Source organism: Clinocottus analis, unplaced genomic scaffold (genome assembly GCF_023055335.1).
Source record: "Clinocottus analis isolate CAN_PGR_092001 unplaced genomic scaffold, fCliAna1.0.p SCAF_22, whole genome shotgun sequence".
Classification (NCBI taxonomy): Eukaryota; Metazoa; Chordata; class Actinopteri; order Perciformes; family Cottidae; genus Clinocottus; species Clinocottus analis.
The window spans coordinates 2,257,195-2,272,097 of NW_027175954.1; the positions used below are offsets into that span (position 1 = coordinate 2,257,195).

At 45.1% G+C, this 14,903-nt stretch overlaps 1 protein-coding gene across 3 annotated transcripts in view; it reads left to right on the forward strand.

Annotated features, from left to right (window-relative positions):
* Positions 1-1,157: 1,157 nt before the first annotated feature.
* Positions 1,158-14,903, forward strand: part of LOC137793296 (protein kinase C beta type) — a 28,915-nt gene continuing 15,169 nt past the window's right edge. For all 3 annotated transcript variants that reach the window (XR_011078202.1, XM_068589385.1, XM_068589384.1), the window contains exons 1-3: positions 1,158-1,440; positions 2,070-2,101; positions 13,808-13,890. Coding sequence is in view for 2 of the 3 variants with exons in the window: in XM_068589385.1 (XP_068445486.1) it covers positions 1,277-1,440; positions 2,070-2,101; positions 13,808-13,890 (279 nt within the window). In the remaining variant the exon portion in view is untranslated. The remainder of the gene's footprint in view (positions 1,441-2,069; positions 2,102-13,807; positions 13,891-14,903) is intronic.

Consider the following 14,903-nt stretch of genomic DNA (forward strand, 5'->3'; position numbering starts at 1 on the left):
ACAATGCAGGACCGGCCTGAGTTTATACACGATAATAAAGCAGCCTTATCTCTTTCTTACCGTGAGCCATATGAGAGGACTGATACTATTAATTACTCTCAGTTCTGAAGAATAAACACCCGGCTGCAGCCAGCAGCTGGTTTATCTGAGTTTAGCATAAATACTAGAGAAACAGCAGCTGTCTGAAGGCAGCAAACTCTGCCCACCAGAACCTGTAAACCTCACAAATAATACATGAGATCTTGCTTGAGTTGCTCGGGGGAAGTTTGAACTTCAAATGCTAGTCGTGGGGGGCTGTGTTTCTGGTTTTGTTGCTCCTTGAAGAGAAGTCACTTCCTGGAGTCTTGGCAACGTCACAGTATAAGGACAACACTTCCTCATCTCATCTTTTCTCATGCTAAGCTAAGCTCACAGACAGCTGACTGCATATTTTTTACCACACAGACTTGAGAGCGATATCAATCTGACTCTGGAGAAGAACGCAAATTCACAAAATGTCAAACTGTCCCTGTAATCCCAGTGCAGTGACGGCATAATATGTGTTGACTGTATTAGTGGCAGTGGAACACAGGGTCCCTGGAGATGACAGAGCCACAAAAAAAGGTATACTTTGAAGGACCTGCTTCATTGAACTAATTTGCGAGTCATCAAATTAGCCTGCCAATAAAAAAAAAAGGAACCTGGGGCTTTGAGGGCCTTTGAGTTTGTGGCCCCAGAGTCATTGTCAGCTGAGTGATTTGTGTGCCTTCTGTTTGTGCGTGTCTGCTATAGTCGAGTGAAAGTATGCAGTATGTGGTCTAACTTGTGTTGCTTCTTAGATATGTAAACACCTGCGCGCGCACGCACTCATATCTGGTATAGTTTTGACAAGGGTATCAGAGACAGGGGAGGAGAGAGAGAGAGAGAGAGAGAGAGAGAGAGAGAGAGAGAGAGAGAGAGAGAGAGAGTTGTCGGCTGAGGAGCAACACATTGGTGAGAAGAGGGAAGCAGGCGCGCGGCACGGGGACCCGCCGGAAGAAGCAGCAGCAGCAGCAGCAGCAGCAGCAGCGCGAGCTGGACGCAGACCGACAGCACACCGGCAGCACGAGCGACACCGCGGCGGCCAGCGGGGCGGAGAGGAGGAGGAGAAGGAGGAGGAGGAGGAGGAGGCACCTGCACCGCGACTCGCTCTCCCCCGCTGCCTCCGTCGTCTCTGCCTCTCTCCCGTCGCTCTCCTCACCCCTCGTTCCTCTCGGACCGCCGCCGCCGCCGCCGCCGCTGCCGCTTCCTCGTTAAGATGGCTGACCCCAGCAGCGACGGAGAGGCGCCGGAGAGCGCGCGCGGCTTCGCCCGCCAGGGAGCCCTCCGCCAGAAGAACGTGCACGAGATCAAGAACCACAAGTTCATCGCGCGCTTCTTCAAGCAGCCAACCTTCTGCAGCCACTGCACGGACTTCATCTGGTGAGTGTGTGTGTGTGTGTGTGTGTGTGTGTGTGTGTGTGTGTGTGTGTGTGTGTGTGTGTGTGTGTGTGTGTGTGTGAGTGTGTGAGAGAGGGAGAGAGAGAGGGGGTAAAGGACACAGGTGAATCACTTGCTGCGGCTCTGATCGGCCTCCTTCCACACCGACAGTGTTCAGACACTGCAGTGTTTCATTCATTGTCATTGTCAAAAACACTGCGATGCGCCATTCCCCCAGTTTTCCACAATGCGACAGCACCGCGGGCCTGTCAGGAGGGTGAGAGGAGGAGGAGGAGGAGGAGGAGGAGGAGGAGGGTGTAGAGGGGGGGGGGGGATGCGTTGTCGGCAGCCGCCGAGCAGTCTCCGCTGCTCGGCGTTTACCGCATCGACCCCCTCGACACCCATCTCTGAAACTGGAGGTCTGGTGGAGGAATGCAGCTGGAGACACAGACACACAGAGGGCCCCACTGTTGCTGCAGCAGCTGTGTGTGTCCATGTGTGGGTCCATGCCTGTGTGTGTGTGTGTGTTTGCATATCTGTAGGTCTGTGCATGTGTCATTGTCAGTGCATCTCCTGTGGACCCCCCCCCACCCTAAAAAAAAAAAATTCACATCCCTGTCTTCTGTCCACAGGGGCTTTGGGAAGCAGGGATTCCAGTGCCAAGGTAAGAGCAGTGGCCCATTCACAAATCCCTCTGCTGCATATGGCTGTGGGTGTGTGGACGGATGTTCACTGTCTGAAGGAGTGTTGCTGTGTGTTTGTTGTGCTTCGGGGGGGCCGCAGGTCTGCGCGCTGTTACAGTGACCTGTTGGCTCCTCCGTTGACGGTGTGTTGGTGTTGGCAGGCAGGTGTCAAACTCAGAGTACGTGCTTGCCAACAGTGATAAATGAGAGTGAGAGCACTCTGAGGAGGCTCGGGCTGGAGAGACGGTGTGAAACGTAAGAGTAGAAGAGTGCTGAAAGCTGAGATGCCTGTTTTTGGCCAAGGAGAAATGGGAGGAAGACAGACCAGGAAGTGAGGTTTCTCGAGCTCCCCACCACCTCTTAACATCGAGCCTGACATCTGATTGGAATTGTAAAATGGTGGGTTTGTGCGTGGGCGGGTGGTGATGTGTGCAGTCCACGGGTGGGCGGCTGGTTGTAGTGGCGGGTGGGTGTCTAGACACGGACCTCTGCACAAAATGGTTTCATAAACAGGCTGCGACGTAGTGACACCCCTCAATCACATGCACGCTACAGCGAATCAGCAAATGCGCTCGCGGTATCACTTCCTCCTCTTCACCGATGCATCGCTGAAACCCACTAAAATCTCATCTGGCTCCAGTCACGTGACCAGTCATGTGACAAGAAGATGACCAGCTGTTTCCCCATTATGCTCTTTTGAGAAAGACTTCATTGACTGTAAAGAGTCGGGCAAAGTTGTGTAACCGTATCAGTAGGCTCCTTGAGGCTACAGGGTTTGCAGAAACGCTGGTGGTTTCACAGGAAATGCACTGAGGGTAGAACAAAAATCCACACTGTATCCGCTTGTGTGAGTGTTCGCGACCTCCTGGACTAGTGAGCTTGTGTGGTGATTAACCATGAGCTGATAACACACTTTAAAAAGCACGGGCCAATCAGATCCTTCCATTATAGCGCTGCTCTGAGGTCAACAACAAGTCGGGTTTCGTGGTGAGTTTCCAACCGTTAAGCGGTAACTCTTACATTTGGAGACGGCTTGTTGTACAACAAAGTGGCGCTCAGGGTTGTTTGTGATGTTGTGAGTCCGCCAATATTGCTCACACCCCAGATATAGAAAGGAGATCAATCGAGCTGCACAGATTTGGTGATTGACAGGTCAAAAAGGCCGAGGCATCTCGGAGTAAGGCGGGGCTAAGTCTGGCAACAAATCTGTAACTCGGAGTCCACTTACGAGCCAAATTGTGAAATAAATCTGGATACGTTTGGTTAAACTGTAGCAGTTAGGCTGAGGGCCTCCTCCTCATGGGCGCAGTCAGCTGTAGACTCTCATGCAGACAACAGACTTCTATGCAAACTACAATCATGCAAACGCACACACACACACACACACACATACAAGCAAGAAAAAGAGCTCCCTCGTTGGTTGTATTTGTACATGGAAATGTGAAAGTAAAAGAAAAGGGTGCACGCAACCGCTTGGCAAGAATACCACCATGGTTTACACAGGGAGGACAAACGAGAGTCCAGTTTACTTTTCGAGTGCAGACGGTGTGGACGGATGGCAAGTTTATGTCACGAGGACACGCAATTCATTAATTGACCTTTTTGTCAATTAATCGATTTGTTGTTAAAAATATAACGAGTCGGCAACTATTTTTAGTCGGTTTATCGTTGATGTCGTTATTTTAGTAAATATTCCCCAAATTTTCCTTTTCTTCGGAATTTAATATGATTTTATTTCAAAAACAAAAGGTTTGATAAAGTCACACTCATCAAGTACAAAAAAAGTTAGTTGCATTTTTCGATCCAATAGATTTGGCTCAACTTAAGAAAAGTGAGTGTAGATCTCTTATGACGACGTGTTGTTTGTACCTTTTTCTTCTTCTCTCCTGTGTCTTTTGACCAGTAGATCGTCAAATCAATGCTGACTGGGTTTGTTAGCAGTTAGACAGTGAAGAGCAGCTCGTCAATAATATTCAGTTAATTTATTTTATTTTCCTCCTTTTGGTCCCTGACAGGATAGTCTGAGATGGGGTGAAAAGGTCAGAAGGTGGTTTACGATGCTGTAAATCTCAGTGATCGAAAATCACAGTGAAGCTACAGTAAAAAAAGAAGAAGTAAAGCATGATTTTACATATCTTGTAAACTTAAGAGATCTTAAGGATGTGAACTCTTCAAATTCTTTCATTTTACATTTCAATGACAGACTTAGAAAAAACACGTTTGAGTCCCACTTTAGTGTGTTTTTTTTCCCTCACAAAAACTACAAGGATCTGGCCGATAAAACAGTGTCAGCTCGACATCCGTTAGCTGCTCTGGAGCGTTGGCTCATATTGTAGCTGCAGTTTGAAAGGTCAATAAAATAATGGTAAGATTAGTTTGAACGTGTTGTGGCAGAAGCTTTGATTTGGCGACTGGCAGGTCGTAACACGACAAAACTGGGGAGATTTTGTTTGCAATGTCTGTTTTTTTAGGCTTGGTTTAAACAGAATCTGATGACTATGTTTCAACTTGTAGTCCAGACTCATTTTACAGTGAAATGTTGTGTTTTGAAAGCTGTACAAACACAAAAACACTCGTCAACCAGCGTTTCAACCGCCACAACAGTTTGTGAATCCTTTCTCTTTAATTTGACATGTGAAGACCTCATATCCAGTCAGTGTGTTTTCTTTTAGTACATTTAACCGTGGCATGAGAGAAAAGGGGGAGAGTTGTGTGAACGGTGACGTCTCAAGAGAGCCCGAGGAACAGGAAGGGTGTAGATGCAGTTCAGCGTGATCGGGGAGGAGAAGCACTCGCTTCGCGGTCGGGAGGAATGTCCGTCACGTGGTGCCGACTTGTTCTGACGTGTGCGGCAGATTGTGTGTTTTAGATGTGATTTTGTACTTATGTTTGTGTGACATCGGTGTCTTGTGTTGCATTGTGGGTGTGTGGTTTTCAATACCTGTTCTGCAGGTAAATCTTTCTCTACTTTCCTTGGCAGCGAATAGAGGAAGTCTCTCCCATGTGGTTTCCTGCTTTGTAGAGATTCAGACGTCTGAGCAGAGTTTGGATCGAGGTTCACGAGGTACAATTTCTTCTCAGCCGTTACATCAGATCAGTGGAGGGAAAGTTTCTGAATTGGGAAATATACAAATAAACGGTTATGTTTTCTGACTGTGACGAGTCAAAACGTCTTCAAGTTTTATCTTTGCGCCGGGACATAAATCACTAAATTGTCCGATTTCTTTGAAAGACAGAAGCTCAGAGCTTCAACTTTCACAACTCAGGTTGCTTTGGACTTAAAAAAACAACAACAACAACAAAACACCGGGAACATTAAGCGCAGCTGAGGCTGATGGGAACATTTTTCTGGTATTTGATCATACAAAAAAGTACTTGACAAATTCAAATTTTGACTTTGTAATGGTGCTATAAGGAAAGTTGGATGTTTGCCAAAGTCAGTATTGGATTGATCCTCCTGGAGAACATGAATTTAAACACTTACAAATGTCCGGCATTGTGTTGAGATACTTCAAACGTGATCTAAATCTATGCATTGTTAATCTGAATAGCAATATTGAGGAGATTACAAAACACAGATGAACAGGAAGAGATTCTCTAAAACAGCTACCGGCACGTCTGACTGACAGCACCCAGTGCTTTATTTATTTATTTAATCCTACCTCTGACTGCCATGTGCTCCTGTAACTCCACTCAAAGTTAACGAGAGCGAAACATGTTTATTTTTCAGTCTTGTCTGAGAAGCTTTCCACATCTCGCCCCAGTAGTGCAGACACAGATCCGATCTCCTTTACAGAGCAGCAAAACAAATGATCAAGTGTGTGATGAATACATGCCGGGGCATGTGTCCATATACAGTTTTTTCTTTTCTGGCAGAAAAGCACATACAGGCATTGTGTGACACTTTTCATCCCGGTGTTTGATGAAATGTTTCTATGACAACAATATCTTGGCAACATACCGCCACTCTAACTGCTGTCGTATGATAGACGAGCGTCGCTCCGGTTTAGTTTTTTTTTTTATCATCCCTTTGGGCTACTATCTATTTGTTCGACTTTGTTTTTTTTATCCTTCATCGTCCGTGCGGACGAGCCACCGCTCACGCCGACAGCCTCGCAGCGGACGGGACGACGACGCTTCAGAGACGACGTGTCCGGCGATAAAAGCAGAAGAGCGTCAGCGTCTGTCCGGATGATTTCACTCTTTGATGGGGGAGAAACCGCCAGATGAGCCTCTTCTGTGCTTTCTACCGGGACATATTCAGCCTTTTTATGAGGAAAGTTTAGAGATTTTCCAGTGGAAGCGCACAAAAAAAAAATATGGCGCTCAGAAAAAAAGGGGGGTTAGGTGCTGATATGTTCTGGAGGTGACCTCATGCGGCTACACATGCGCTCTGCCTATTGGGAACAATCGAAAAAGCTCAGAAAAATGTACCCTGTTTGCACTCAGCCTCAGAGTTTAGGTCTCTGTGCCCACATTACAACTCAAACAAACTCAAATACAGGAAAAACGCCAAAAGTAATAAAAAAAAAACCCACTCCTTGCCATATTGGACCTGTACTTGTGATGCACTTTTCTAGTCTTCCAACGACTCTGAGCGCTTTCACTTTTCTGCAATTTTGTGGTAAAGTGCCTTGCCCAAGGACTCATCGACGTGGGCAATCGGAGCCGGGGATCGAACCGCCAAATCCTCAGATTCGTTGGACGACGGCGCTCACCACTGAGCCACGCTCGGACCCGTCCCGTCAGTTATTGGCTCAAGGCTTTTAATCCTGATCGCTAGCCGATCAGCGGCTGAAGCGGTATCCTTGTTATTGATTCGAAGACTGGCGTAAAGTTATTGATTACGCGATACGTTTGAGACACTGTGGACGAGGAAAGCGAACGCATAGTTCAGAGCACGCCCGTCCGCGGCGCGGCGGCTTGTTCGTCAGTAAACTCTCGGGGTGGGGGAAAAAATCGATACAGCAAAAAGTATCGCGATATTTTACGTGGTGATATTGTATCGATACACGAAAGCCAAGTATCGATCGTTAATTTAATCGATTTCTAAACGTTTTGGTCCGAGAATAAGAAACTCAATTCATTTTTTGTTGACAAAGTTTTCCTTTTAGAGACAATTTTCGGTTGAAAAAAATGGAATAAATCGCATTATATCGCAATACTCAATGTATCGCGATAATATCGTATCGGCACTCAAGTATCGTGGGACCTCTGGTGATTCCCACCCTGGTAAACTGCTTCACAATGAATTTTAAAGCCGACAGATCTTTGCATCTCTGAAGATGGCGGATGTCAGGATGTCTGACCGGATGTTAATGCGACGGGAGAACTACACAGATTATTGTGAGGTGAAGATAAAAAGGTTCAAGTCACAGGAAACCACAACGGTTCAAAGATGGTGGGTCTACTGATCGGTAGGGCCGCAAATAAAGATGATTTTTCATATAGATTTATTGATTTTCCCCTTAATTTGCTTCAGTCAACAACCACCAATGTATTTAACTTACAAAGAGTGAAACATGAACCAGGTATTTTTGACCTGTTTTCAACACTGTCATCACTGTGAATTACTTGATTATTAGTTAAGTGAGGTTGTTGAATCGTTTCAGCTCTATCACTTATCAGATCCAGTGATGATCACCTCAGCTGACCCGGATCACATGACGCAGCGTGCATGTCGTCTAATTTAGCGTAGAAGATAGCCAGAGCTTTCCATTAGTACTCTTCACTGTATCCAGCTTACAACACAATTAATGTATTGACTCATTAAGTTCGTGCACGAATGTCCACTTAAGCTAAAGGTTGAACTGATAAGATTTCGACGGTTAAAGGTCACTTTGAGAATTCAAATGGCAATTATGACAATTTCACACAGATGTCTAAGACGATAACAGGAATGAAGCGATAACATTTTGGACAGATGTAACGGCATTATGGCTGATTGGCATGAAGGCATACAACCGCCAGCCGGTATTTCTGCTTCCTTTTGCACATCACAGGGGGAAAAAACAACAAAAACATTCTTTGTTTCTTTCAAGCTGCAGTATATAAAAAATAAAAACACGGCTCATGACTTTGTATCTCAGTGGTCTGATTCCCCTGAATGTTCAGCTGCCAATCAAACACATGATGCTTGGATGCTAGACCAGCATTTCTGATGGATCTCCTGACACCTTTTCTTTCTTTTTTAGTAATAAAAAAATGTGAAATATCAAGTGTATCTTTGACAGAATCGTGTTAGCGCGGACTAGTTTAGCCACGTATGAAGAACATGTTTTCTGTTTGGTGACAAAGTACAGCTGGGCCAAATACTTATATATCAATGAATATTGAATTCATATATTGAAAACAAATGTGTATATTTTTTGTATGTTTATGTGGCAATTGTCTAAATCATGTGCCCCCCCCCCCCAAAAAAAAAATTAATCAGCTTTATATTGCCCATTTAAATAATGATAAAAAATTGGCTTCTTTTCTCTTGTTTGGTATTTGTCGTTCGTCAAGAAGACAAACCCGACGCAAACACAACTCCTTTTGGAATTAGCTGAATCGATTGTTTGGGTTAAAGGTCGAGTCGGTAATCTTCTCTTAGGAAAAAAAAAAAAAAAAAAAGGTTCATGAGCTGTAAATCAGCCCGAACACACTCTGCACATCTCCCGTGCGCTCATTCCCCGTCACCGGAGTCTTCCACTAGCTGCTAGCTTGACAGCTGTGAGCGCTAACAATAGCTATGTGTGTTGTTTGCGTAGTGTACACAATAATACTTTTTGGGGCGTGGCTCTGGAGAGGCCTGAGGGAGAACTTCGGGAGCTCGTGCTGCTGAGAAAAAGATGTTCTCCAACCCCAGCTTTATCATCTAAATTACTTTTATATGTCACTGACCGAGACGTCGCCATTTTTACGAGTCGACTGTCTATACTGTGAATAAGTGCCGACACTTCTGTGGTTTCTTTTCACCAAGAGACATCACAATTCACAATCCCCCCCCCCCCCCCCCTCCCCACCGATATCTCCGGCTCCGAATTTCGGCCAAGAGGCTGACTCGGTAATTAGGGTCTGAAGGGAAACGGCGAGAACGTCGGCGTCCGTCGTTCAGAGAGCTTGTTCAGCGTCAGGGTCTTATCTGCGGTTTCGGTTTCAGACGATTTCCACCGCCGTCCGTTTGAGGTTTGTGGATCCGTAGACCCGTCCAAGATGGAGGCAACGTCCCGGTGTGAGACAGCCGGCCCGCTGTCGTCCTGGCGGTCCATCGCAGGAGTCTTTTTTTGGAGCGGCTCAGTTTTTTTTTTCTTCTGTTATCGCCGTCGTTTAGATAAAACGGGGCGTTTTTGTGAGTGTGTGTGAGTGTGTGTGTTGTGTGTAGACTCAACTGTAGGGCTCAGCCTGGTTGCTAAGCAACAGAGCAAAGACCTCCTCGGCAGGTCACTAGGCCTGTCTTTCAGGAGTGTGTGTGTGTGTGTGTGTGTGTGTGTTTGTGTGTCGAAGTGACAGAGCAGATTTATGAACAAAAAAAAGCTATAAAGTGTGACTGCAATCCGTCACCGTGTTTTCTGGAGCTCCACTTCTCTGATTCTGTCTTTCTGACACACTGCAAACACACAAATGAATCCTCCACCCCCTCACATCGCCTCAAACCCAGCTGTGCCCCCATCCCTTTCTGCCCACACACACACGCACACACACGCACAAGCATGCACAAGCATGCACACGCATGCACATACACGTTTCTCTGTTTGACTTTATTTCTTCTTCATTCCCTCCTGTTTTCTTCTTCTTCTCTTTGCGTTTCCCTGTGTTTTCAGTCCCTCCAATCACTGTGTGTGTGTGTGTGTCTGTGTGTGTGTGTGTGTGTGTGTGTGTGTGTGTGTGTGTGTGTGTGTGTGTGTGTGTGTGCGTGTGTGTGTGTACCCGTTCATTTGCATCGTGCAGCATCGTGTCGGTTACTGTTGTGTCTGTCGTTGGACTTAAAAAACTGCACCAACCCAAAATGTCCCGTGTCGGTCCAGGGGTCCGCTGACGGGGACCCACGCTGCGTCCTGACGCACAAACACACACACACACACACACACACACACACACACACACACACACACACAGACGCACAAACACACACAGACTCGACTGCGAGAAAGCGGCGGAAAAGGGCCGCCGGTTGCCACGGTGCCTCATGAAAATGTAACGACAATGTGAATAATTAAGATCAAACTAGAGCTTAATGTCACCCTCTCTCTCCGTGTGTGTGTGTGTGTGTGTGTGTGTGTGTGTGTGTGTGTGTGTGTGTTTCGCTTGGGCTGTGGCTGTTGTTGCAACACGTGTGTTTTTAATATCTTCGTAATGTTGAACCATATTGATGTCCTACTTCTATTTTTAGTCGGCATGTCACAGTGAGGTGGTTTCGGATCAGCACTGCGGAAGGTTTTTTATTTTTTTTAAATTTTTTTTTTTATGTCAAAGTACACCAGCGGTACGAGGCTGAGCCACAAAGTTGGGCTCCGGCTCAGAGGACCCATCTGCCCTATTTATCTAAATGGACTTCTGGTGTCGTCCACGTCCACGTCCTCGTCTGCAGAGAGGCACTGATAAAACTTTAAAGGGATGGATTGCGCTTTATTTTCATCCGACCCCGCGCGTGCAGTTCCGAGGTTCACTGGCTCGTGGTGTGATCTCAGCTGCATGTCTGAGGGATCGGGAGCAGCTCTGCTCCAACACACCGTCTCCACCTCTCCGAGGGCTCCACGCTCATTAGTGCTGCTCGGTTTCGATCAGGGCTGCAACTGTGATCGGTTTTTTTTTTTCCTCGGCTATTAATCTGCAGATTATATTCTGATTGGATCGTTTTGTCTCCAAAAATGTCTTGAAAAATGTCTTCAAATGGCGTGTTTTGTCCACCTGACAGTCCCGAACCTCAACATATTTAATTCCCTAACTTATAAAGCGGAGAAAAACAGTTTTTTTTTTTGTATAAATAACTTCAGGGGTTATCAAAATAGTTACCAGCTCAATCCAAGTTCTGTCTCACTGTCACATCGTGGAGTGCTCAAGGGTCTGTGGCAGACATGTTGAGCCCTTTTATGAACCCTTTCCGTAAGTCAGCGTTAGATGACGACTTTGCCCAAGGGAATTACCCACAATTCATTGCAGTGTGTCGTTAAACTCGCAGTTACCAATAAAACAAAAAAAAGGTAAACAAAGTAGCGCGTGAGGGTTCGGCCCGATAAATCACATTTACACACATTAAGGATTAAAGATGGAAATTATATACACAGATTTATTCATCAAACATTTCATTTGGTTATTAAAGCTGTTTTGACAAAAACAAGCAACTCTTTTTTTGAAATGACGTCTCATCTCGTGAGCCTCAAGACGTTCAAATCAGGGAGTTAAAAGTATGAAATAAATACCCACAATGCACAATATATGTTCGTCTCGTCGTGGTCACGTGATATGTTGCAGCCAATGGGTCCCATGTCTTCATATTTACAGTTCAAGCCCTCGCGGCCTCTCACACATCACCAGGTGACGTCAGTAAGTCCCTGAGTGTTCAGGGTTTGAGTGTTTAGTGGCCAATGATTGACTAATAAAGTAAATACAGCATCTAATATTTCTGCTTTGATCTGGTCTTGTTTGTATGTAATTAATTTAATAATCTGCTGTACACAATTGAAATGTTCCCAAGTAGTGAGCACTTCCTGTTATTCTTGATGCCTTTTTAATCTTTACATTGTACCTGTAATTCTGAGAAACGACTTCCTACCTTATACACTCCATTCAAGTTTAATACATGTAGTTATGTGAGTCACTTGTGAAGCAAAACATTCACTGAATCTTGCTTTTGCTTTTGAAGTATCAATATGTCGCTGGTTTTCTTCATTCAGCAAACCAAATCTCTTTGTTTCTGTTGGTAATTTCTTCGACAAAAGGAGCCATTTCGATGTGTCAGCTTGGGCTTTGTGAGATTGTGATGGACATTTGTTCGTTGCAGCGTTCACAGCGATGGATCAGACCAGCTTGTCCGTCTCTCCTACTCAACTCCTGTCAACGTGTTGGTACCTTAAAGCATTTTGCATCTCTTTGTCTGCAGTTTGTCAGCATTTAAAAGACATTCATCAAGAGGCATGTGAACCGCCGATACGCTGAAACACACGTGACATTTCTGTCTCTTATGAATAAATAACAAAGCACCTGGGGGCACCTTCTTTTTTTTTCACGTGTGAACCCTCTGACAACCACATGTTGATCCTGTTTTCCATTTAAAAGACCAGAAAACCACGGGAGTCTTTTGAAATGTTAACAAAGTCATCGGGTTTGTTTTGAAAAAGCTTAAAGTGAACACAATTTCACACAATTTACTGCGGACAATGACGCAAGCAAGAGGTCGGATGCTTCGGCTGAGAAATGATGAAGATATTATTCAAATCCATTTCAAGAATGCTGGACGTTAGCCGTTTAAAAAAAAAAGTAATTTCATTGGTGTAAGAAGTATTTTGATGGTAAAACCTTGGTGTAAAAATAGGCTGTTAAAATAAAAGTCTACAATAAGTAAAAGTCCCGCGTGTAAAATAATACATACGTGAAAGTGTATTGACATCAGAATTTACAAAAGAATACTCACAATCTGAATAAATGTCTTCGTCTTTACGTAGAAATGTGTATGTTTCGTCAGGGCTTTGACTTAAATGCATTAATTTAACGTGATCACACATTTAGACTCAGATTTCTTTCTGAGAATATTGCAGGCACTAAACCGGTGCTTCATGTCACAGTGTGTGTGTATTTGTATGCGTGTGTGTGTCTCTGTGTTGCCAGTGTACTCTTTTTGCAGAATTATGCATAAAATATAATGATTATAGTTAGTGATGCATTAGTGAAAGTGAACGTAACTAATGTTGTGAACGTATAAAGTAGCATGAAATGGAAATACCCAAGTAAAAAGCAAGCGCCTCAGAATCGTACTTAAGTTCGTGGCAATATTTATTCTATTGATCTCGTGACATGAAACAAGGTATCGTCTTTTAAATCTTGATATTGTATTATGGCACAGCTGTTGTCTTTCCTCCTTTTAAAAGGCTGCGACACAGTGAAGTGAGGTCATTTTCTGAGCAGAGCTTCTACCTGATTGTAACGTGATAGACGGCCATGATTAGCAATACTAATACTCCCACGTAGTTCTTAAGGAACACCTGTGTGTGTGTGTGTGTGTGTGTGTGTGTGTGTGTGTGTGTGTGTGGGTGTGTGCACCCATCCAAAGATCTTAAGCATGCGTCTCTGAAGTGTCCTCATGCAGTGGCAGTGTGCAGGTGATGCATTTCAGTCCGTCGCCGCGCTGAATGGTTCGAACTTCGAGCGGCGAGCGGCAGCATCCAGTCGTCTGCTGCGGCGAGCCGTCTGTCTCCGTTTCCTGCAGCAGCTTTAATGTTATGGGGCGCGATCACGAGACGTCCCACCATGCTGCGGTTGAATTTACAATCATCTCAAACTGAAGCAATAACGCTAAATATAGATGGCGAAAGCGCGGAAGAAACAAATGGGAACTGCAGAAATACGAGTAGCCTATTGTGCAGTGACTAATGCCACATAATTGACATATTGATTCATTTCTTTGTTGCTATTGTGTCGCCTTATTTGCCGTTGTAAGGAAGCCTCCGTCTGACATTTGCTTTTTTTTTTGTGTGTGCCTCCACCAGTGTGCTGTTTTGTGGTCCATAAGCGCTGTCATGAATTTGTCACCTTCTCCTGTCCGGGGGCCGACAAGGGACCTGCCTCCGACGTAAGTAAAGAAAAACACGGGAGTCCGGATGTGAAACTGCGGATGTTGAAGTTAGATGTTAAACACACGGTTAGTTATTGTCTCGCTGATGAGTGATGTTTATTAATAACATTAGCAAGGTCAGCACTGGATTTTGGTGTTTGTGGGTGTGTGTGTACATCTATGTAGTTCCTGTAGTTGCTGCTGGATGAACACACACACACACGCACACACACACACACACACACACACACACACACACACACACACACACGTGTACAGACCTCTGGTCCTCCTGCTGAGCTGTCAGCCCCAAATCACATTGAGACATGTCAGTTAAGAGAATGTGCTGCCTGGCTGCCTCAGGTTAATCAGCCAACATCACTCATTCATTCTCACAAACACACACACACACACACACACACACATGCACTCGCACACATGTGTGAGTCAGCGTGGATTTTGTAGTCATATAACTGATGTTTATTAATTTCTAACTCCTCTGTCTTTCTTTGTTTTTGTTATATCACCAAAGCTGTTTCGTTGTTACCTATTTTTAAGCATCCTCCAAACTCACTCGATTAGAACCGCATCGCTTCTCTCAATATTTTTTTCTTTAGCGCCTCTGTGATAACGGAGGCAACATTTAAAGGAACGGTTCACCACAGAAACACTCAAAAGTGTACACAGGAGGATGGTCTCGGCTGTCACAATGATGCCAATACCATATTTTAATTAACAGTTTTGAGGCAACACTTTTTTCTTTCAATGTGGCAGTGCCTCTGTGCTCAAGTCCAGGTCATTTTAAAGAAAGTGGTTTTCCCAGTTTGGTGTGGAGGAACACAACTGGCCTGCACAGAGCGCTGTTCTCAGCCTTATCACCGAACATCAATAGCTAACCTCGCACCTTCTAGCCGGATGGGAGCAAATTCCTGCAGCCGGGTTAAAAAATGTCGTGAACAGTTTCATAATCCTTCTCATGGTTAAGGCGTTAGATGCTCACGTAGGGCTTAAATGTCCTGGTGGCCACATAC